Source organism: Falco biarmicus, chromosome 8 (genome assembly GCF_023638135.1).
Source record: "Falco biarmicus isolate bFalBia1 chromosome 8, bFalBia1.pri, whole genome shotgun sequence".
Taxonomy (NCBI): Eukaryota; Metazoa; Chordata; class Aves; order Falconiformes; family Falconidae; genus Falco; species Falco biarmicus.
In genome coordinates, this window is record NC_079295.1 from 10,626,915 (window position 1) to 10,650,428 (window position 23,514).

The 23,514-nt window shown below is 35.4% G+C and overlaps 1 protein-coding gene across 1 annotated transcript in view; it reads right to left on the bottom strand.

The window, feature by feature from the left end:
- Window positions 1–23,514, bottom strand: part of SPAG16 (sperm associated antigen 16) — a 413,195-nt gene that overhangs the window by 383,977 nt on the left and 5,704 nt on the right. Inside the window, exons 5-9 of the mRNA XM_056349058.1 lie at window positions 18,231–18,358; window positions 11,986–12,123; window positions 6,226–6,333; window positions 4,709–4,826; window positions 3,229–3,298 (exon numbers count right to left, since the gene is read on the bottom strand). Coding sequence (XP_056205033.1) covers window positions 3,229–3,298; window positions 4,709–4,826; window positions 6,226–6,333; window positions 11,986–12,123; window positions 18,231–18,358 — 562 coding nt within the window. The remainder of the gene's footprint in view (window positions 1–3,228; window positions 3,299–4,708; window positions 4,827–6,225; window positions 6,334–11,985; window positions 12,124–18,230; window positions 18,359–23,514) is intronic.

The following is a 23,514-nucleotide window of genomic DNA, read 5'->3' on the forward strand; positions in this document are numbered from 1 at the left end:
GACACCTAAAGAAAACTTCCTCTTGAAGGATTTGTGTAGAGTGTACTGTCTGCAAAGCTAAACAGCAGTCAGGCAGCAGGACAGCAAAAAATCTCTAGTAAATAAATTACATGCTCTGTATTGTGGATGCTATCCTCTTCAATTGTTTGAAATGCATCAGGCATTTTTTCTCTACCTAGCTGACACATACAAATTTACAATGCAAACTCATTGTGAATCCTACGCAGCTTCCTTCTGTTCTTCACTGTGCACTGACACACGCAAAGAAAAAAACCCAAACAGAAAACAAATCCACCCTGCACTGGATGTGCAGGACCTCATTGCCATTCAAAACCTTGAACAATTCAGCAAATCCAAAACTAATAAAAAGCCACTATCAGTGCCCTCTAGCCAAAGCCAGCATTCCAGTGACACACTGCAATCAAGTCTAGTTGTGGGACAGAAGCAGCATCAGGAAGCAGTAACAGGCAAGCTTCTGCTGCTGGGCAGAGCCATTCTCGTTCCTTGCCTTGGCAAATGATAACTTGCCAGTCAGAATGTTCATTATCTTCTAACTAAAATGTACCAATGTACTACTGTATAAAAGTCAGCCCTGAAGAGACAGCAACTGAAAAAACACAGCTGTAGGTCTCCTTACAGCAGAAATTTGCAAGTCCAACAGCAGTGGCTCCTTCCAAACTAAGATCTTAAATATTTGTTGAGAAAAGCGTAGCCAACATTTCTTCAATATCTATGCACTGCTTGCTTCTCAAGGCTGCATTTATACTGTCTCAGGAATAAGAATTCAAGAAGCAACAGAACATGACCACCTTTCAAGAGGCAGCAGAAGTATCTGAATAAGAGACAGTGTCACCCACTGAGACACGAGTATGACCTACAGGGACAATAAAAGTTACATCGTATAAGATGACAAAGCACTGGAAATAAAGGAGCTGAAATACAGTTTAATTTATGATACACAAGGTATGAGGCAAATTAAGGCTTGCACAAGCACATAGGTGGCTGATGAGCTTAATAATTTGTGTTGGAGACTACATGATTATTTTTTTTACATATTATTATTTGTAAAGTGCTCCCCTACTTGTCACTTTTTGGTACTATAAAATGCTCTCAAGATTTCTGGAGAATAAACAAGTACTGTGAACAGCCAGCAAGTGGGTTTTAGAATTGCTCAAACAACAAATGAAAGTACATGCAATATGAAAGAGACAGATGGGGCATCTATACTGTAAAACACTAGCGTGGGGGAAGAACCCACACCAGATGATCCTCAAACCAGAGTATAATGAAAACTTGAATGCTATACACCCTAAACTAATATAAAATAAAAAGCCTATTCTCTACCTCCCTATCTGAATTGGGATGAAAACAAGCACCCTGCTCTTCAGTGGGGCAGAGGCTTACGCTTTTAGTTGTAACAAGATTTAGAGACTACAGCAGAAAGTAACGAGTACATACAGCCACAGAAGGGTATTTAGAGGGCCTGAAACATGCCTTGCTGTGAAACACATACAAAGAAAGGCATCAGAATCCAAAACCAGAAAGATACTGTGAACACTGAAGAGGCTTGCTGCCAGTACTTCAGCATTCCGCTATGTTAACACATCTGAAGTCTGTATTTACAGAAGTTATTAGTTTAGCAGCTATTTTCTTGTACACAAAGTAAAATCATAGTTTTACTGGGTAAGATTACAGAACACTTTCAGGTTCTCCCAGAAATGAAAGCAGCTATGTGCTAAACTAAGCGGTATTTCAGAAAATGAGTAAGGTATGCTCCAAGGGACTCCTGAACTATATAAGCCTCCAACTGCTCCATGGAAACCAAGACCTGAACTAGGATGAGGGGCATCTTTCAGATAATTAGGTCTCAAGCCAATGCTCACAGCAATTCACAACAATTTAGGAGGCCAACTGCTTCTACATACATTAGAGAGAATTTGAAGGAAACATCAAACTGAATGTTCTATGCTCATAGTAGGCAGGCAGTAGCAAAGATCTGGATATAAGATGAAATGTCTGCATTAATAGTAAATAAGCCATCTTAACAGTCAAGGAAATACCTGCCAGTGTCTTCACTAAACTACAAATCCAAAAAGAAACCAAAGAAGTTTATGTGGCTACTATTCTTCTCAGCCTTGTCTTTTCGACAGGAATTTTATACAATGGAAGTACCTCCATGAACATGGGAACTAGTGAAGCTTGATTGTCAAAGGCTGGGGTAACTGTAGCTTTTGACCTGGGGTATATCACCAGTGAAAAAGGAAGTTTAGGCCTTTAACACACTGGAAAAACAACACAAAAGAAACATATATAAAAATGTCCTAATTGCAACAAATGCTTCACCTGGAAGTTGTATAATATTTGATACCTGGGCTGAGAAATTTGGGGTTCTGTAATGTCAAATGAACTGCAATCTCTGATTGCAGTTCTGCTCATGACTAAGGCAGGTGCAACATCCCCTTCTGATTGTGAATACTCTGTTGTCAAAGAGGGTTGATCTCATTGTTTCTTTTTTCATCATCTGATCTATTTTCAGGAGTCTTTTAGAAACCAGATTTCTTTGAGACTTCTCACTGTCAAATGTAGCAGCAATTGGAAAATAGGTTCAAAGTTATTAGTGGGAGTGATGCTCACAAAGAATGTGATAGCATGGGCTTCGTTTACTTAGGAAACTGCTAGGTGTTTTCCTGATGCCGTTAGAAAAATAATTTAATAATTATGCATTTATTTAAAACACCAGGGAAGTAGTGTAGTACCATACAGATAAAGATATTATTCCAGCAGGGATTATATAACTTTAGCAACCTCCTGTAAAAATGAGACATGCTAAAATAAGAGGCTGGACTTCATAACACCAGTATTTTCAAAATGTTTCCAGACCACTCCTATATACCTTCTTAAGAGTGAGCTGAAAAAGGACACTGTCATTAAAAAAAAAAAAAAAAAAAGTATTAGTGGATAAAGTAACAGCAGCATACAAAAAAAATAGATTTCTAGGACAGTCATTCCATAGTTATTGCATTTTGCCATCAGCAGTCTCACAGTCCTTAGCAGACACATTTTTGGAATAAATATTCAAATGATAAAATTGCTGCTCTGTCACCAGCACAGCTGATAAATTGTTCATAGTGCAAGAGTTTTTGATTTACTGTTACACTAGATTCTGAAATGCATCATACCAACAAAAAACCCATAACCAGTCTGAGCTTGGTGATGGGAATATTTTACCTTTTGTCACGGGAATCTGATTAGCACATCCAGACTCTAAATTTTCTAGCGTGGCTTGCAAACCTGTAACCTAATTTTAAAAAGAGGAGAGAATAAGAAGAGGCAATATGAAAAAATTGCTTTTGAACTGTCTGTTCACAACACAGCATTTATGCCTGCATATTTAAGTAATAAATTTTGTCTTTTTTCTTTTTTTTTTTTTTTTTTTAACTTTTCTGATTATTGTCTCTAAGTTATAACATTACTCCTAACAGATTTTGGAAAGGCCCAGTGGAACTATGCGATAAAATAAAAGCCATCCAGAATCTTCCAAAATACTTTTACAGTTTTATTAAAACAATGCAGACATATAGAATACTAAGGCTTTTACTACACCATCGACTTTTAGCCACTATCTCTACACTGATCTTTAATTTAATGGCACAATATGCCATGCATCTTTGTCATGCCACAAAATACTGTGCTATATGTTACTAAAAAAAGTCATCACTCCAGAAAGCATACAGTTCATAACTGGATAGGTCTTACATATGTTCCTGAAATTTCATAGCATTGGAACTGTTCAATGCTTTGTATTCCTGAATCAGCATAACTGTATATGGACAGTAACCTTTCTTTTTGTACAGGACATTTTCATTTACTTCTTGAAATTTCAAACATATATTCATCAGCCTTTTAAAAGGAAGCCCTCAGGTAACCTGAGAAAAATTGGAGGCAGAGGAAAGGACAAAATGAGAGATGAGGACTACTAGAAAAGCATGCAAGCATGGTCAGCGCCCCTTTCATGTTATCCACGTATAATTGATGCTACTGCTGAAATGCAATGTATTCAGGGAGGGGTTTTCTTTCTTTTTTCCTTCTGTTTTTTGAACCAACAACCTACTGGTTAAACACACACACAAAATATTTTTCTGTTTTTCATCCAACCTATCTGTGCTTACAGTGTTTCCTGCTAAAGGGGTAGAATACCTTAGGAGTAAAATACTACTGTGTTAGTAAAATACTACTGTGTTACTCCACTCACAAGACAGAAAAACTGTTTCTGATTATCTTAATGGTTTTTTTCCTCAACTAGTAGGTCACTCCTGAATATATTTAGGAAAAAGTAAAATAATCAATAGTAACAAAGAAAGTTAAAATAAGACATTTCTGGAAGGCATAGATGGAAGCATGCAAATCTCTGGGAATGTCACAGGTTTCCTTAAGTTGTCGACACTGAAAGTATAACAGGGTCTTGCACACTGCTGACTCACGTAGAGCAGCACTGAGCAAGTACAGACAGATCTATTATTTTGTGGCACTAAGCTTCACCTACTTTCAATACTAGCATTTTACCAAATGTCATGAAACTCATCAAAACATTCTGCTTCAAACTATCACATAAGTGAGTTGCTTTAACAGAAATATCCTGTGTATTTACCAAAGTAAAAACCAAAAGCATTCCTTACATATTTGCAAGCGGTGTTCAACATAGTTTTACCTGCTCAAGTGCTCTGTCTCTCTCCAAAGTAGTTAACATTTTCTGTCTCAATGTAGTCTGGTATTTTTCAGTCAGCTGCTTCAGCACAGGTTCATATGATGCATAATGTGCCTTCAGCCTGTGAACAAGAAGAGGACAAATAACTCCTTAAAGATGACTTAAAGCAGAGATTTTTCTGTTTAACTTTTCCCCTCCCCAAATAAAAGAATAAAAGCGCCAAAAGGTCAATACGGAGTAGACAGCAAAGGTATTAATATGCAACCACCCAACTGGAATATCACAAGAAAAAAAAACAAAAGAAAGAAGTCAGATAAATAAGAGGCTTCATAGTTTGTTTAGTCAGATCTTTTAAAACACTCCATTCCATTTTGGTCTCTCTTTAATCCATCATACACACACTGCACATTAATTTTGCTAATTTCTGTTTTCTTGTAGATGGATGATATTCCATTGGAAAAAAAGAATTACAGCTATTATCTGACTACCAACTAAGATCCTAACCTAGGCAAAACAGTCATAATATGATTACTATTTCTTTCTTCATTGCACATTATATTCAGAATACTTAACCACTTCAATTTTTCAGACCAACTAAAAGTCAGATACCTAATCTCTCAAGAGAAACACATGATCCTAACAGCTTCAAAAATACTGCATTTTGCAAAATCTGACATATAAGAGGATAAGTCAGTGAATAGTGCTCTCTTGCATCAGTATGTATGAATTTCACAGTTAAAGATGTAGAACATGTAGCTGCTATTACATGCATTGATTGATAATAATACCAACAAAATTCTGTGAATGTTTGGACATGAAGATTTAAACCACACCCCAATGTTATTTTTTTTTTTAAAAAAGTGCTGGCATAAACATCTGCAAAGAGATTCTAAACTCAACTCTTACCTGGCCCACTGATCTTCAGATGAACAATACAGAAGTTCTACTCATGCAGGCCAAGCAGCACAACAGTTAATAGAAAACTTAAAGAATTTCATGATGACAGAATTGAGAATTCATATTATAAATTACTATAACTCAGTACCAATTTGGGCTTATACACAACCAAAGCAACATAACAAGTTTCATATAGGAAGTTCCAAGATGTAAAAGGACAAAAAAACCCCAACTATGGGAACCATGAATGCAAAGGTTCTGAACTTCGTGTGATGCCAATTATCCTTAAAACAGACAAAAGATCTAGACCCCGAAATCACTATGTATTTATGGAAAAAGATCTGGGTAAACGAAAATCTCATTTATACTTTCAACTATGAGAAATACTATGTATTTATTAATGCCACATGACACCATGGAAAGCATACCAAAAACCACACAGAAATTGTGTAAGAGACATGGCAGAACAGTCCAATGGAAATGGTGTTTACCAGGACACTAACTAAAGGCAGCTATCTTTTCTTCAGCACTTCAAATTCCACAATGTTATCTCATTACTAGGCAATAATTGAAGACATTCTCTTCCATGCTACATGTATAGTAATTAAAATAATTTTCTTAACCTTTTAATGTCACAAACAAGCCTGTTTTTCTCCTGGACCACTCGCTTATGATGCATTCGATGGAAGTCACGTTCTCTCTGCATCTTTAGGAAAGCCTCTTTTGCTTTGCTGTATGTAAACAGAAAATACAAGAGACAAGTGTTAGTCTCCTCCTATTAATTGCTCAGCAAGGTATGCTGAATACATATCAAACTAATTTTCAGATATGAACACATGGTTATTGCATCCAAGTTGGAATCTTTTGGTGGTATGCCTGTGCTGGAGAATGTGTGCTTCTGAGGTCTTTTTGCTGCTGCCAGCTGATGTAAAACACCCATGGGTACTCTTCACCTTCCTTTGGTTCCTTTAGATAGGATCCTTAAGGGTTCTGGGATTATAAAGGTCAGAGTTGAGGTCAACCTTACTTTAAGCATAAGGGCTCTTGTGGAGGTACACATTCAAATTACAGGTGATTAGAAAACAATACTCTTGTGGGTTTAAAACTCTACATGAAAATGTATTGCAATACTGATTTTCTAATATCTACATCACATCTGGAGCCCAGCATCATGGTACGTGCTAGAAGGACACACACAGAGGATAACTGTATCGGTGCCTTGCATACATGTGGATTTAGAGAGCTTCTGGAAAAACTGCGCTAGAAAAGTTCTAGGCTCTATTCAATCATGTCTGCAGCCCATCCCCAGGTGTCCCCTGTACATGACAGCAGGAAGCAAAACAAATACATTTCAAAATTAATCGCAAACAAAGTGAAAACCTGTTATTCTCTAAGCACATTCTACACACAGTCATGGGACACTCTGAGATACTCTGCTCCATAAAAGAAAATACTCTGTATATATTCTGTACATTTTCTCCTTGCCTTTACTGATAAGGGTTTGGCAGGGAAGATTTGTAGACAAATTGTTTAATTGCAAAGGAAGCTTGAAATTACCTTGCACAGTAATTAGATATTTGCTCTCTGCAAAAATAAAGCTCATTTCCTCTCCAACAGGAGCTGAGAGTTAGGAAGACCACTATGACAGTGGAGTATGCCAAAATCACAGGTCCAGGAATAAGACCCATAACTGCCAGCACATTATATTTAATTGTACAATTTGATTTACTATAAATGCATTTGCTATATTTATTACCTACAAACTACCACACTTATATGAGTACATTAACATGTGAAGTGTTGCTTGTAGCAGGAACAGTTAGAAAGACCTGAAGAAGAGGTGAATTAATGCCACTATGGATCAGTCAAACCTGGGAAAAAGCTGGCAGGGAAATGAGAACAGGCAGGGCAGCCCCTGCAGTAACACCCCAAAAAGCTCAAAGGAGCTGTGGGCATGCACGTGCACAAGTACCAGAAGTTGTTAAACAGAGTAACTCAGGATATTGGTATTGCAATGTAAAGTATAGATTAATGATTCTGCTCCAAGCTCCTATGAACAGCAAAACATTTGAGAGGTAAATGAATCAGTGGTCTCAGGACAGTTCTGTGAAACAACTCCATCATGACACCACTCTCAAAATCTGACTTGCCGTAAGATCTTGAATACAAAACCTGCCCCTTCAAAGCTAAGCAGATGGCTTGTTCTAAGAGTAAAAGATGTTGCTACAGTCATAGCAAAGCCAAAATCCATTTATTTAGTTAAGATATATGTCAAAGACCACAGGTCTCTCCATTTAAACTTTTTTCAAGCAAGTAGTTTCATAAAAATAGCAGAAAAGGACAGGGTCTAATAAATCCAAGTAGGGATTTTTAAAGGTGAGTTATGTGCCCTGTTCCTTCTGAATTTAGGAGAGACTTTATTCCCCAAGATGCTGCAAGTTGTAGCTCTAAAATTTTAATTGAAGTTAAGACAGTTTCAGTAAACATATACTCTCACACTTTTACTCTATTTCATTTATACAGCATTTAGCAGCAAGGATGCTACATGTACCCTATAATTAAACGCATTTAAACACATTAGGTGCATTGAAATATGATGCACAATACAAAAAACATGCACTTTATTTTTTTCATGGTATAAGTGGAGAAATATGTGCCAGAATGGTTAGATTTTGGCACAGAAATAGGAGATCAGCTGAGGATTTTGTAGCTGGTGATAGCAGTAACAGTAATAATAAATATGATTTCCAGGATTGCTTTATATTTTGACTGTTAGTGTGGCTGTAAACTGGGTGTATACTTGTGAGCATGCTTCCAAAAATCAGGACAGAAAGATACCTGCAAATGTTTAAAACTACCAACTGATGTTTTTGAAGTCAGTTGCAAACCCTCAGACAAAAGCTGTACACAACTTTCATTCAATCTCCCTAATAAATTCCTAAATGTTTAAAGAACTTACAAATATCACAGTTAGCAGTCCCTGTGATTAACACAATCTTAAAACTGATATACCATTATGTTGTCTACCTACATATTTATTTAAATACAAAAGCAATACAAAGGCTCTGGCCATAGGAAAACACCAAAATATATAGTATTCAAGCTATTTAAATCATCAGATAGGCAGAGTTCAATGTTGCTATGAAATTACAGTCTACTATTCAAATCTAGCAATTACTAGAATATTAAATCCTTAAATAACAAATCATCACTGAAGACAATAAATTAAAATTAACTAGTCTCCTGTAAGAGTTAATTTTCAGATATGTTATTTTCAAATTTTTCTTGCGTATTGGAAAGAACATCTGTGCTTCCATTATAAAAATACTGCAGCTGATAACAGCATCCTTTACCAGTCAGGGCTCAACTGTAGCCTTCAAGGTAAAAGAGAAAGAGGGTACACCAAGGTATATTTTAACAACTGTCACATGGCAAGCCAATGTAAAATCAGTTTTGAACTCTGTCATAAGATAATGTCTGGTTTTAGAAATCATTTAATAAAGATTAGTAGTGTATCTAAACCTCAAGGTAATAACCATCACTAGCTGTGGAGTAAAAATTATGCTGACATTTATTTCTTTTCATGTATGCATTCAGGGATTTTGTTACATCTTAAGATGCTTTCAGACATTGGTCAACCTATTAAAAATACATACTCTTTCTATACAGGAGGTGAAGCTGATTGTGATTTTCTCTTTAAATAATTAAACATCACAGTGAAATGTAACCAACAGCCTGCAATCTACTCTATTTGCCCACTTGCTTGCCAGGCAGTTATGTAAATACTATATTAAAATACCTAAAATGCAATTGCAGTTAGCTTCCAGACACTGAATCTCTTCCTCCAATTGCTACACAACATTAAAGCAGGAGGTAATTGGTTTACAGTCATTTATCCTGGGCCCCCATACTGCCTAAGTCCCAAATAAAATCTTTTCTGCAAGACGGCTGTCATGACTACCAATCTCAGAAATACCAGATGTAATTAAAAGCTTTCTTCAAATACACTTCACAGCACTGTATCTTACAACGAAACTCTTCTGACTAATCCACAGAGCAAAATAGGAAACTCCGCTCACAGACCCTCTAACCAGTCAAACTAGCATTTCTTCAGTGCTGTTTAGGCATTCCGATTTCAGTGTAAGCTGGTGAATTCTCTTTCAATACTTGAGAGCTCAAATTGTCCTCCAGGTAATTTTGGCTCCTGCTGGAATGTTTGCTTTATCATAGCTAGGGTACTGACTCCAGTCACTGAATGTATGAACAAGAAAAAATGCTGTTAACAGTCACTACAGCAAATGGACTTACTAGATTATTGTGACCAGGGTTTATCCAAAAGACACAAACGAACACTGTAACTCATGCTATGTCCAGCAGAAATGCTCAGTTTCACAAATTTCATTAATTCTAGAAACAGTACTGGTTTAATTCATAAATTATTCCAGACAAAGTAAGTGAAATGAATGGCACAGAAGTGCTGAACTTTTAACACTGGTATCCAGGAAAACTTTCAAAGTTATTTGAAGTAAAAAGGTTGAAAAATGAAGCAGTGACCGTTAGCACAAAACAAGTTTCACATCTATATATACTCCATTCTAATATTAGCAGAAATACTATGAAAACAAAGCTGTCCCTACAAGTGGAGAAAAGAACTACTTTTTAATAGTGTTTTAATAAGGTACATGCAAATAAGCGTAGCATTTAACAGTAAATGCTGATGAACATTATTTATTCACCATCTAATTTGTGTCATATAGGATTTGCCCTCTATCTCACTTCCCTCTCCAGGGGTTTTAGAGTTTAGTTATCATCAAACACTAGAATGTGAAAAAGCAAGTCACAGTTTACAGTAGATTCATTTATTATTTTAGCCCAGTTCACTTAACTGAGTGTTTAGAGTTTTTTTTAACAGATAGCCTGTAGGAACCTAGCATATTGACAATGTCTTTTCCCTCTGCTGCTTTCTTCCTGTTGCAGATTATCATGTCATCTTTCAGCCTTTCAACTCATTCTGCTATAAAATGAACTTCTGGCACATCCTACAGTGTATAGACATTGTTATGGGAAAACCCAAGCTCACTCATGACCACAGCAAAAAGGATTAGAGCTTTGAGTTCTTAAGCAATCACATAGCAATGCCACAAACCCAGGAAAACTGTCATCAAGTTATAATTTGCTCAGATCATCTTGTTATAGCATGTTCTGTTTCATGTGGGGGGTGGGCAGAGAAAAGAGGTGGGGAAAAAAAAAAAAAGAGAAAGGAAAGCCTGTTAAAAACGCTACTGACAATAATAAATTTCAGAAAAGCCAGATTTTGTCTTTCCTTCTTTTACTATACATTACTGCTTCTTACCCTCCCATTCAAATGAGACACAATCCCTAAACATTCATTGTCCAAAGAAGCTGCAAATTGAAATACATGTATGTTTTCTATATGGCCCATCTTAGTATATTTAGACTACACAATACTTGACTTGATCATTAAAGCTGTTTACTTAACTATTAGACTATGACCAATTAATTTATTAATTTAAAATGTAATCAATCATGATCATAGGAAAATAATTTGATTATCATTATTATCAGCAGCAATGATTTTTTAAGATCCGAGTAGTTATTTTTCATATGAAGGAACAATCTAAATGGAAATTAGTAGCTTGAGCAATCTTGAGGAAAATCAGGGATGGAAGTTTTTTTTTTACAGCTCCATATTTTAAAACTATGCAATGTCAAAACTGAAGTGAGTGCACTATTCTGTCTCAGTAAATTCTCAATCAACACATATATGTGCAGACATACCATTCTTCAGAAAAGGCTGTGCTACATGTAGTTCATGATTGCATCTCTTCATTATATAGGCTAAATATGTTAACTCTTTCATAATTGAAGTACAACTGACTTGTAAAATCCACTACTACAATGTAAACACAAGCAATGATGATAATGTACACTGACATACCATTTGCCACTAGGGCCAGAGTGATAGACTTTTTGCAATTTAAAAAAGAGTAAATGCATAGTGGTTTTTTTCTGGTTTACGGTAGCTGTAATTTATAGTAATGTATTTTAATAAAAAATGCACATAACCATTTATTTTTTAGTTCTACATATTATACTCTCATGAATTCTTGTAGTAATTTGTTGTGATTACTGGATGCTGAATGTTATTTTCTATAGCCTAGTAAATACAAATAATAAAAATTAAGATTTAGGTTTCTAATAGAGCTTAGAGAAACTTGAACTTTAATTATAAATGTCACCTAGAAGTAAAAATATGTGCAGCTAGCATAAGAAACAAACTTCTTTCCATTCAGTACTTGGGTTTACTTTACGTGGCCATTTACTGCTGTATATCAAAGTTTCAATAAGACCAAATAACATACTTTGCAGCAACTTTATAGTTTTCCAAATCTTTCTTCAAACACATATTCTCAGCCTCAAGTTGCTGGTTGCGGGTATACACAGTTGGAACCAATCCAGTATCTTTGGCTGTGAACACACCTCGCTGTACAAGTTCATACCTAGTAGAAAAGAAACAGATATTTTATTCCATGTTTCCTTTTCCGCACTTTGCTGATGTCTCCCTTCTCACGCTAGCATTTAGCTTAACTAGAATCACAAAGTTATTTATTATCTCAAGGCATTTACCTCCTATGATCGCTAACAATTAGCAACAGTACTGTCCCACCACACTGTGTTCTATTTTGCTGCTTTTCAATCTAAAATGTATTATTTTTCATAATAGTAAAAAGACATGCCCTGTATAACACAGTACTTCAATTTAAACAATTGTTCTTTTCCTTTCTTTCTTCAAAATAGCTTAAATAAAGGGGGGTGGGGGCGGGGAGGGGGGGGTTGGATCTTGTTCAAATAATATTTGCATACACTCACAGCCCTTTTTATCTCTTACACTCAAATACTCCAAGATATGGGGTTTTTTTAAGGACTCAAATAAGGTGACAAAGCTGTATATAGCCTGGATGAATGGTTCTATGAGCTATCTTCAACATGCAATACAGAGCTCACCTAGGGAAATTTCTCCATTCCTTCCTGTTTACTTTCATTGCCCTCTCCTTACTTAATTATGTTTACTAATATTTACCCATTTTACCAGCCCCCAAGAAAACATGAGTCTATGATGTAGAAGCCTGAAGGCTGCTTTAGTTAAATACTTGTACAGACTAACTTGCTTTTTGATAAGTAAAAGAGAATCTGGAGCAGTGTGTAATGCTGTGCAGCAAGGTAGGAATCTCTACAGCCCATGGCAATAAAGTCTACTCAGTCAGTCTCCTACCTTTTAGGACTCTGTCTTTTGGTAGGATATCAGTGAAAGCAAAGAATACTCTAACAGGCAGTAGAAAGGATGTAGGCATTGACACCATTCATTTTAGGCTTAATTTAAAGGCATTTAAATACAGAGCAACTGAAATTACCTAAGTATCATCTACTTAAAAAAAAAAAAAAAAAGGCAAGCAGTGATATTAGAAAAGATTCAGAAAAGCTAGATTTGATCAAAAAAAAAAGTGACTGTCAGCACACAAAACAAACATCTTTGCAGAATCATGCTCATTCAGGGAATGATTATAGGTTCTATTCAAGCCTACATATATAAGCAAAAGATGCTTCTGTGCAAGCACTGCAGGGGAGTGTCCAGAATCCAGTACACATGTACAAAACATCTATTTCTTTGTCTACTTCTTGTCCTGAAAGACATAAGAGCCAGACCTGAAGTTGGTACGAACTTTCATCCCCCCTGAAGACAAAAGACATTGTGCACTACTGTAGCCATGATAATCAGTTCAGCACAGGTTCCATGGAGCTATAAATAATTTAGATCTGATAAAGACTATAGCCTCGCAATCTTCTTCCCTGCTGATCTTGACTTCAACTGGTAGATTGTCTGGGTTGGAACTCACTAGAAGTAATTTGAAAATTCTTTGCCCTTTCAGGTGAAAAATAGATTGAATCTGTGCATTATTTTTTTCCCAAGTAACAAGGAAGCATGAAAAGAACAGCAGTAATTAGAGAGAGAAATTATACTAAATGCCATCTCCTGCGCTTGGACACAAGCAGCAGATCTAAAACTCGAAGACAGTAAGCACAGCATTCCTAGATCAAGAAAACATGTTGCAGAAACAAAAAATATTTGTAGAATAAGGGATTCTTACTTCACAAGCAATGTTTACTTAACATCCTCCAGAAAATTAAGGAGAATCTTAGAAACGCATGTCCAAAGTACCTCCTATGGTCAGCAAATTATCTGCATTCTGTAGATACTTCTAGGAATGCTCACCCCTATGAATTAAGCTGTCACTCACATCCACCACCAGAGATGAAAGGGTTTTGAGAAGTTAAACTGAACATGTCCAAAGCAAAATTAATCCTATCATCACTTCATTTTCTTGAGCAAATTATAGTAACAACAGGCTTTAATACTAAGAAGAAAGGTTAGGGGGTTTTTTGGTTTGGTTTTTCTTTTTTTTCCCCCCTCAAATAAACATTGACTGATTAGCAGGTACAATGCCTATTGGGAATATTGCAAATAATGGCACTTCTCATCACAAATGACCACAATTCTACCTTTACAATGGTAAATACTCCTTTATTTGTTAGAAAAATTTCTCCACTGAATTCTGTAACTGCACCTCATGAAAACCATCAAATTTCTGCACAAAGACACATCAGACATTGATAATTGATGAACTTAGCCTCCAGCAGAGCTAAGAACTTTGAAAGACAATTTTAATGAAATACAATTAATACCAATAAATTCACCATGCCCTTGTCTAAGAACACTACTAAAAAAGAAGGCTATTGTGCATGTAGCAGAAATGGAACAGAAAACCACACAACAAAATTGCATTGTGAAATCTCACTATCTTTCATGAACCTGGTCCTGTAAAACTTATAGAACTCCTACATACCTAGTAGACTGCCAAATAGCTATTGTTCTCACTTCTTTCCATTATACAGTGAACTCTGATGCAAATTACATTAGTTAGTTCCATACACACAGGTATTTTTCTAAGCTTTTCAGAACAACAGTTGTTACTCTTGAATCGCTATTTAAAATTAACAATCTGGAATCCTAAGGAAAAGATGGTCAGCTATGATTTTACGATCAAAGCCAAGTGCAGACTGACTACAAATAATACATTATTACTATATACATTACATTGAATTCAAGTTTCTAAGAGTTCTAAAGGAATCATGTTTGCAGGGGCCCTGCAATAAACTAATATGTAGCTCAGGATACTCCTTTACCAAGGGATAACTCACCTAAAGATGCCTTCAGGGATTAAAATACCAAGTTTTATCTTTTACAAGAACTTCTTACTGAAAATTATCATTCTAATCGATAACTTCTTAAACAGTTTCAACAGGAGGCTAAGAAAGAAACGAGCACAGAAAAATAAAGCACCTTTTTGCCCTAGTGTATCCTCTGATCTATTATGGCATGTGAGTAGAAAATTTATATTTTCACATTATGCTTGTTATATGGGCAAGAAAGTAGGTATGTCCATGCGGTTTTCTACAATCAAACTTGAGGTTACTTCACTTGTGTTCTGAGCCAGTTCTAATCCAAAAACTGAATCTGTTTTAGTGTGATGCTGTCCTAGAACTGATAATTCTCGTTTCTCTCAGGATTTATGAGCTCAGAGCACAATGTATATTAATATGACTGTATGATTTCCAGGCCAAAAAGGACATAAAGCAGAGGAAACTTGGGTCTGCCTGAAATATGCAGATTATCTCCACTGTCTTCAGGGAGTTGTGACATGGAGGATCACAACCTATATCCATTTTCTTCATTCTGCAAAAATGAATTTATTTTATATTGAGCCTACCTTAATGCTCAGAGAACACACAGTAGCTGTGCTGCATGTGCTGTTATGCACAACGCAGGCAATCTTTGTAAGGCATACGCAAAACAGCTTTTAACCTTGCTTGGTCACATAAGTTTATCCACAATTTTAACTACAGCAAACAGAAAAGAATTTTCAATCATGCTTCCGTAATTAGTCTTGCATCTTTCCTTATAATTACAAGCTGAAACCCTGCCATGTCTCTAGGAACACTTAGTCAGAGATTACCAGTCCAATGAGTGTACTAACTAATCGCAGTGATAGCTCCATGCATATGTGTGAACTGCAAATGATTCATCTGCTCATCAGACTGGCAACATGCTGCCACCAGCAGTGAGCTCTTTGGGATTAGGAGGTATAGACTGTCAAATGAATGACTTTACAGTTGATCAGCCCTTGCACTTCATACTCTAAAGCTGTCGATCCAGTATCTTTAATAAACAACAAAAGCACTGTAAATTCTTCTGTATCAAAGGAACAGAAAATTTAAAGGTAAACTAGATATTCTAAAAATAATTTAAGTTTAATTTTTAGTTCCTTAAAGTATAAGTGGAAAAAAAGTGTATGTGCAAACCAAACCTAAGTAAGTAAAGAAATCACTACAAGTATGATAAAATTATTCATTATATCATAGAAAGAGTGTGTTTGACTTAAAATAAAACATTATAAAATCATGACATTTTATGCAGCTGGATAGAATAGCAGAATGTTTTCTCAAACTCTGAAATAAACACAGATAATTTGGTCCAATTTAAGTGACCTTTAGATCTCAGACAGACAATTACTTCAAAGTGAGCCTTTTCATAAATTTTCTCTACGTTAATTAATTTCTCATTTTAAATTCCATTAGTACTTGATCACCCCAGCATGAGAGCGAGAGTGCCGTCCCAATACATAATGAGGAACTTGAGTACACTAATCTGCTCTCACTTTCATTAATACTGTAAATTATCTATTTCAAACCAACATGAAACATTTTGAAATAAGGTATTAATGCAGAAAAAGTCTCAATGCAGTAAGATTAGATCCTGACATGCTGAGCTCATTTGTAATGCTACTGAAATTAAAAATATTACTTACGGAGAAAAAATATAGGTATAGCTAAGAATTTACAAGATAGGGCCTGCTAAGACCTGCACTTGCTCTGTTAAAAAGCAATTTGGATTTTGCCATCGATATAAATTCAGACTCCAAGTGCTTCAGAGAAAGCTGTAGTTTCATAAAAAGGTCGCTATTTATATCTGTCTAGTATTAATTATCTTTTAGTATAAAAAATGTTAAACTTCAAACAATGCTATTCATATCAGTTCTTTTGTTGAAAAAGAATACAGAACTATGGTGCTCCTTCTCTAAGGAATCATTTAAGTTGCATTGTTATGCTATCAAAAAGCAGATCATTATTAATTCCAAAGGCAATGCCTGATTGGTGAGCTCTGTATTAGTAAGACCAGAGCCTTGCAAACAGCAGCAAAGATTCCGCGTGAGAGAATATTTCAAATAAACTTTAAAAGCTTCAAGTTTTTTGTAGGAAAAAAATAAGATGTTTCTGACTTTTCAAAAATTGACTAATTTTCAAATTTGAAAAATTTCAAAAGACCTTATTCAAAAAATCTGAGCCTCAAGATAATTTTAAGAGAGGTGTTTCCACTTCTCAGAATCTTTCCAGAGTACCTCACAAATCAAAGCAAGTTTGTAACTGAAAGTATTTCAGTAGAACTTCATCTAAAGCATCACTTTTTCCTCCAAAATAATTCAGCTCTCCTCTCAAGCTTTGCAGCATTCCTGGCACATCATTCTTAATCAAAATTAAAACAGTATACATGCTGCGGGATTCCATATATGAAGAGAATGGAGGAGGAAGTGGGTATTTAGAGGAAGCTGCATGTTTTAACTTCTGCCCAAAGTATGGACAAAACCCCTAAAATCTATAAAAGCTGGGAAAAAGAAGATAGCAACAGCTCAAGAGTTTACTTGTCTGGTTACAATAGGAATTAGATATTAAAAAGAAAAAAACCCAAACCAGCTGTATTATTTCAATTGATATAACAAAAAATAACCCAGTATCAAATTTTTTTTATTATTCTACTTAAAATACAAAGTAGCTATAATGAATGTCCAAACCTACCCAAACAATTAAGGTGCAAATATTGTAGCATACTATAAAATACTCAGTTAAGTTGGCACCCATGTTCCAGAAAGCAAGGAAATAACAAAACCACATGATTTCACAGCATGCTGAAGTGAAATGCTGGTCATTTGGCATTGACTTATTTGATCCAATGACAACTTCTGCACCGTAGCTGGTTTTAATTTGCATTGGTAGTCAGTCAGTGGAGAGCAGAATATAGTTGAAAAAAAATCAGTTTAATTCATTTCATCATAAAGGAGATGGCTTAAACAACTTGCATGAGCTTCATCCTGAAAACTAGTTATTTTTCTTCCTTTTCCGCTACATGCACAAAAGAGGCCTCAGGTGACCACTTCAGACTTGTAAATGTCTATAGAGTTAGGCAAAATGCATACAGTCCTTCAAAGGTACCTCTTTAGGAGCTCCCTTGGAGCCAACTTTCTTGAAAGTCTGTCCTTAAACCAATAGTTTGCATCCTCGTCCTCCACATGAATGTATTTATTTGTTAAAACACTACATATTTAAGAATTACTTGTACTCATTAGTGGAAATATATCCTGAAATATGAAAATACTTGAATCCTGAGCATTACTTTCCAATTCTCAAAGTAACATGGTCACTTAAAATATTTTACCATTCAGTTTGGAAGCAGTCAAGGGTTCTGGACATTCCAAATCTGACCAGGAAATTGCAGAAGAAGTCATCTATTGCTTCAGGTAATTCAGACACCGATTTCTCAGAAGTCAGAACCGATTGCAAAGCCTGAAATTAAAATTTAATAATTGTCATTAAACCTACAAGATCAACACAATTATCAGACCTTCTATTTCTGAAGTCATCTAAAGTCACAGATCTACTGGAGTACAGCTGAGTGTTTCCGTTGTCTTTATTGATCAGATCTGTAATCACTGATCCTTCTAATGTCAAGGTCTGTGAAAGGTTATAGAGAAATAACTCAAAAATCACCCGATTTAAGCAAGTATTCTGAACCTGACATGATCTGATATGGACTTAAAACTATTTAGACGATGGATGATCTTCTGTCACTGACCAGAAAGAAAATGTTAGTTCTCATACTCCTGCACCCTTCAGCAACCTTCAAAACTACTGACGAGAAAAATCAGTACTTCATCTAATAAAAACCACAGGAGTCCAAGGTGATAGTAAACCAGCTTATATTCTGTTTGTAATGATGCATACAATGGAGACTGAAAGAACTGCATCTTCATCATTAGATGTCTTAGTCTCAGAAAGATCAGTTCTCCCTTTTCTTCTTAACATCCGTATGCAGACACTGAATGAAGCTGCCAGACAACACTGCTACAAGTGTTAGCAGAATGCAGATTGTGCACTGAGGCCTCATAGGCAGCTCTTCCAGTGCCATCAAGAAAGACAGCTATTCAGATAGGATCAGCTCATGGGTCAAACACAGTTGCCAAAAGCAGAATCAAAACAGAACAGAGGAATCCTACTACAGAGAGAGAAGGAAAAAAAAAAGGGGGGGGGGGGGGGGGGGGAGAGAGAAAAGCCGAGAGAGAAAAGCCTTTCACGGTTTTCTGTTGCAATGCAGATTTCTTTCCTTCACCCAACTCCATTCAGCCCACTCAGTGTACAGCTTGATACTAGGCCCTCCTAGAGAGATTTCAAGATGTAAGGACGTATGTAAATGGTAAAATATGACCAAGTTGAGACTATGCCCCCCCCCAAAAAAAAAACACCATTTAAAGATAACTAGATGACAGACTGCCACAAATTGGCAGCCGAAGTGGTGCCCTTATATGATTCGGATTTCAAATGGATTACAGCAACCTGACATACCTAAACATGAGGGTCTCAGCATTTGGGAACCACATGTGGGCACAATGCAACTATCACTTGGAATGCTCTTGAAATAAACTCAGATTGTATGACAATGTGTGCCACATTATTAAAAAAAGAGCTAGCACTGTAGAGATGAGAAGCAGAAACCGCTTCCACACATGCCTACATTCTTTTCTTCATTTCAATACTAACAAAACTGAAAAAAATTCCAGTGAGATATTCATCAAGACATGCTAAAGGCTGTGACTGCAAATCATTTCCTCCATCCATTTAAAAAAGAATCTGTAGGCCTGGGATTTTTGATAACTCCATTCATTTATGGCTTATTCATGTCCTTAGTGGGAGCTCTATCAGTATGACTGCATAAATTACCTGGAGATAAAGCCATTTCTCTTGATAAAATAAAAACACTGGAAAAATCTCATAGCCATTTTGTATAATACAAAAAATGTTGTGTTTAACCAAGAAACCTACCTAATATAAACAGAAAGAATTGTACATGTACGATCAAGGCCATGTAACACCATTATAAATAACACAATATGCCAAGTGCAATGTAATATTTAGCATATTTTTGTTACTAGAGATACAGTACATTAGACAGGTCTATTTTCTAATTGTGGTAATACAAGTACCAGAGAGAGTACATCTGCAGACATGCAGCTGCATTCCTTTTTTCTTGCTTCTTTTCTTTCTTGATTCTAAGTGAGGCAAACATCTAATATTGTTACTTGTAGTTTCCCAAACACATCTATAAACCCAGTCTTTGGAAGAAATGACACAGCTTGATTCCCTTAATAAATGAAAATATGATAGGAATTCATTCCATCCACGCAGAAGAGAATTTATTAGCTAGATACTAGCACCAAGAATCATTTCAGGAACCAAAGCTCAACAATACAGGGAAACAATACAGGGAAAAATGAATGCAGTCGAACAGGCACAGTATTGGAACAGGGCCTGAGGAAACCAGAAATAAATTCTCAGCTCTTCTGCAGACTTTGTGAATGATATTAGGCTAACCACTTGCTTTAATCATAACCTTGGATGACTACCCATATATAAAAAATTACTATTATGCCATTCTATATTTCCCTATTTAGAAATGAGGAAAATACAATCTATTAATGTGGTGCGAACAGACACACTACAGTCACTATACAGACAAAACCACCTTATTAAAGGATTCTGACCATTAAGTCAAAATAAACAAGCTAAATATTTGCTTTGTTAAGTATTTGTTAAATACCTCTTGGTTAAATATTTTTTAATTAAAATCTTCCAAAACATTTTCTGTGTAAGGATTGTAAATATGGCTGGTAAAATAAATTAATTGCTAAGTAGCTTAACCTTAAGGACTTCACAATACTCACAAGAGTTTCTATCCAATGAAGAAAGAGGAACACAAAATAAATGAGTAATTTCTCTGAAAAACAGAGCAAGCTGTTTTTGTAAAACTTATTAAATGAAAAAAGAATATAAAAAGGCAATTCAAGGAATTTTAACACATTCAAACAAATTAAAAACCAAACCTGCAAAAAATATAAGATTAACGAAGAACAGAAACGTAACTTCAGATTATTGTTTGGAATATTAAGAAAATAAAAGACCCTGGAACAGAAGTGTAATAGTCATAACTACTGAAGAAAATATTTCAGCCAGTTCTGTGTGTGTGTGGTTTTCCAGAAGTTCTGTATCCTTTTCCTATGATCCCTATCACCTGAAGATTTTCTTTCATATGCAAAATATTCAGTTGTATTTAAGAATAATTTATATCACTATACAATGTCTCAAAAAACCGAAAAAAACCCCTTGAGTTCTGACCAAAAGGACAAATGAAGATGAAAACAGGAATAGCAGGCAGAATCACCGCTGTCCAAAACATGTGTTGCCCAGCACAGCTGTATTTTGAATCAGCTGCCATTTCACCAGACTAGAGGGAAATGATTATTTACAGATTAGAGCTCCATCATTTCCCTGGTGGGACCCAAACAAAAACATGAAATGTAATTGCTGAGCAAGCCTCAAACTCCTTGAAGACCAGTGGTTTCACTGCACCCATGCAGATACCCAGAAAGAAAGAAAATACACCTCAATATTCCCTGTAGAAACACAGTTTTAGTTCCTACCAACAATTTTATTTTAAAAAATATTAATAGCGCCATCTTCTATTTGCTTATATTGCTCTTTTTAATTTAGTAATTAGCGCTAATTGCTTTGGAGAAGGAAGTTTGAAAATAAGCATTTTTCTTAGAGTTTCCTGGTTATACTTGACCTTTTTGCAGAGCCTAAAAGAAATTGTAATTACTCAATTTAGAAACTGTGGAAATTCATAGTATCTGCATTTAGCAAATCACTTATTTTTGGATCTCGATCTGTGCCTTTTCTATATAATTTCTTTAACAAAAATATTTACATCTAGTATCATAATGTGATCTTTAATATGGGACTGGGTACATGAGTTACTATGAACAGGAAACACAATCGCTTAAAATTGTTTATCACAGAGCAGCTATTCCAGGATATGGTTATTTTTTAATTTAACCTATTTTTGCCAAGATTAGAAGCTAATGATTGAAAAAGCATACCAATCATTTATCACTGGAAGATGGCAGCCTTCTACTGTGCTTCTTAGCTCAGAGTTTGCGTATCGTTTTAATATTAATTCACAGGAAACAGTGCTTCTGACTTGGGTCACCAAAACCGTCTGCTGCAGCATTTTGTTTTTCCAGTGAATTAGCATCAAGCAATCTAGTCATTGAGCCTCAAAGAATACACAGTAAATAGTTATGAAAGCTGTCAAGGATCTAGCAAGTGTATTAAAACATATTTCTGCTCATGTCTTCCCTGTCTAAAGGCTGAAAATATTTCAAAATTGTGGAAAAAAATGAGGCCTCCAAATAATGAGTCAATCAGCAAGAAGGCAGACATGCATTAGCATAAGCACAAAATCAAAGAGAATTTGAGTTTAAGCACACACGTTCTTTTGTTTTAAGGAAAGGTAACACCTTCAGTTTGATTAAACAGGACAGATACTAGCATATTGTTTCCTACCATTCAAAGTTCAACAAATCAATAACAAGGTAAAAAGATTATTTAATTATAGCACAACGAAAAGATCAATAGATTAAAAAAATTTCTTCCTTGTTTCACTTTTAATCGAATGTCAACTTGCACAGTAAAACAGACGTAACTTCAGTTATACTTAAAGAACATTAAGAATTTCCACTACTTGGTTAACATTGAGTATGTTCAGTCTTAAAAACTTCTGCCACCTTTCCATTAATTTTCAGGCATATTCAGTTTCAAAACATGTAAGGCACCAGGATTGTCAGTTTTCATTAAAAGTTTTGATCTGAAATACTAAACTGACCTGTTGATATGCCCCAGTGCAGAAGAAAATGCACATTTTCCCTCCATTTTGATGGTAAGAATTGTTCAAATAATTTAGTCTTTTTGTTATTAATCATTTGCTTTTGCAAAACAAAGACTATGAGGAAAGCTTACTGATGAGGCTGTGAGATAGTGCTGGTATTAGAAACCCAGCAGGCAAAAGCACCTTTCCTCTAGGTTGTTATAAGCAAGTAAATTCAGATAAATCTTATTTTGGAAAATGCATTATAACAATCCCATTGTGTAGTTCTAAACTATTATATGACTGTTTTGAAATCAAGCTGTACATATAAGAAGTGTCAAGAACTAATGTATGACACCATTGATAATTTCATTAATATTTTGATTTAACACAGTGTAACAGCCCATTCTTTATTTTCAATATACACATAATCTTTTCTAGCAAAGTATTCAAGTACAAGCTTCTGTGGGTTTTACGCATACACAGTTTGTTTCCTGTGTCAGGGATCACACTCTCATTCAATCTACTCAATATAGAAACAAACCCTAAAATACTGATATATTATAATAACATTAATATATTTAAAATTATCTATATATTTGTTACATGTATTTGCAATATCAGGTTGTTTATGGAACATAAAGTGAACAGAAGTTGAAGGAAGATGAAGCCCAGGAAACAAGTTGTTTTTTCCACTGTGGCCTATGTTTACCCCCTAGAAACTTCTAAAAAATGAGACAAT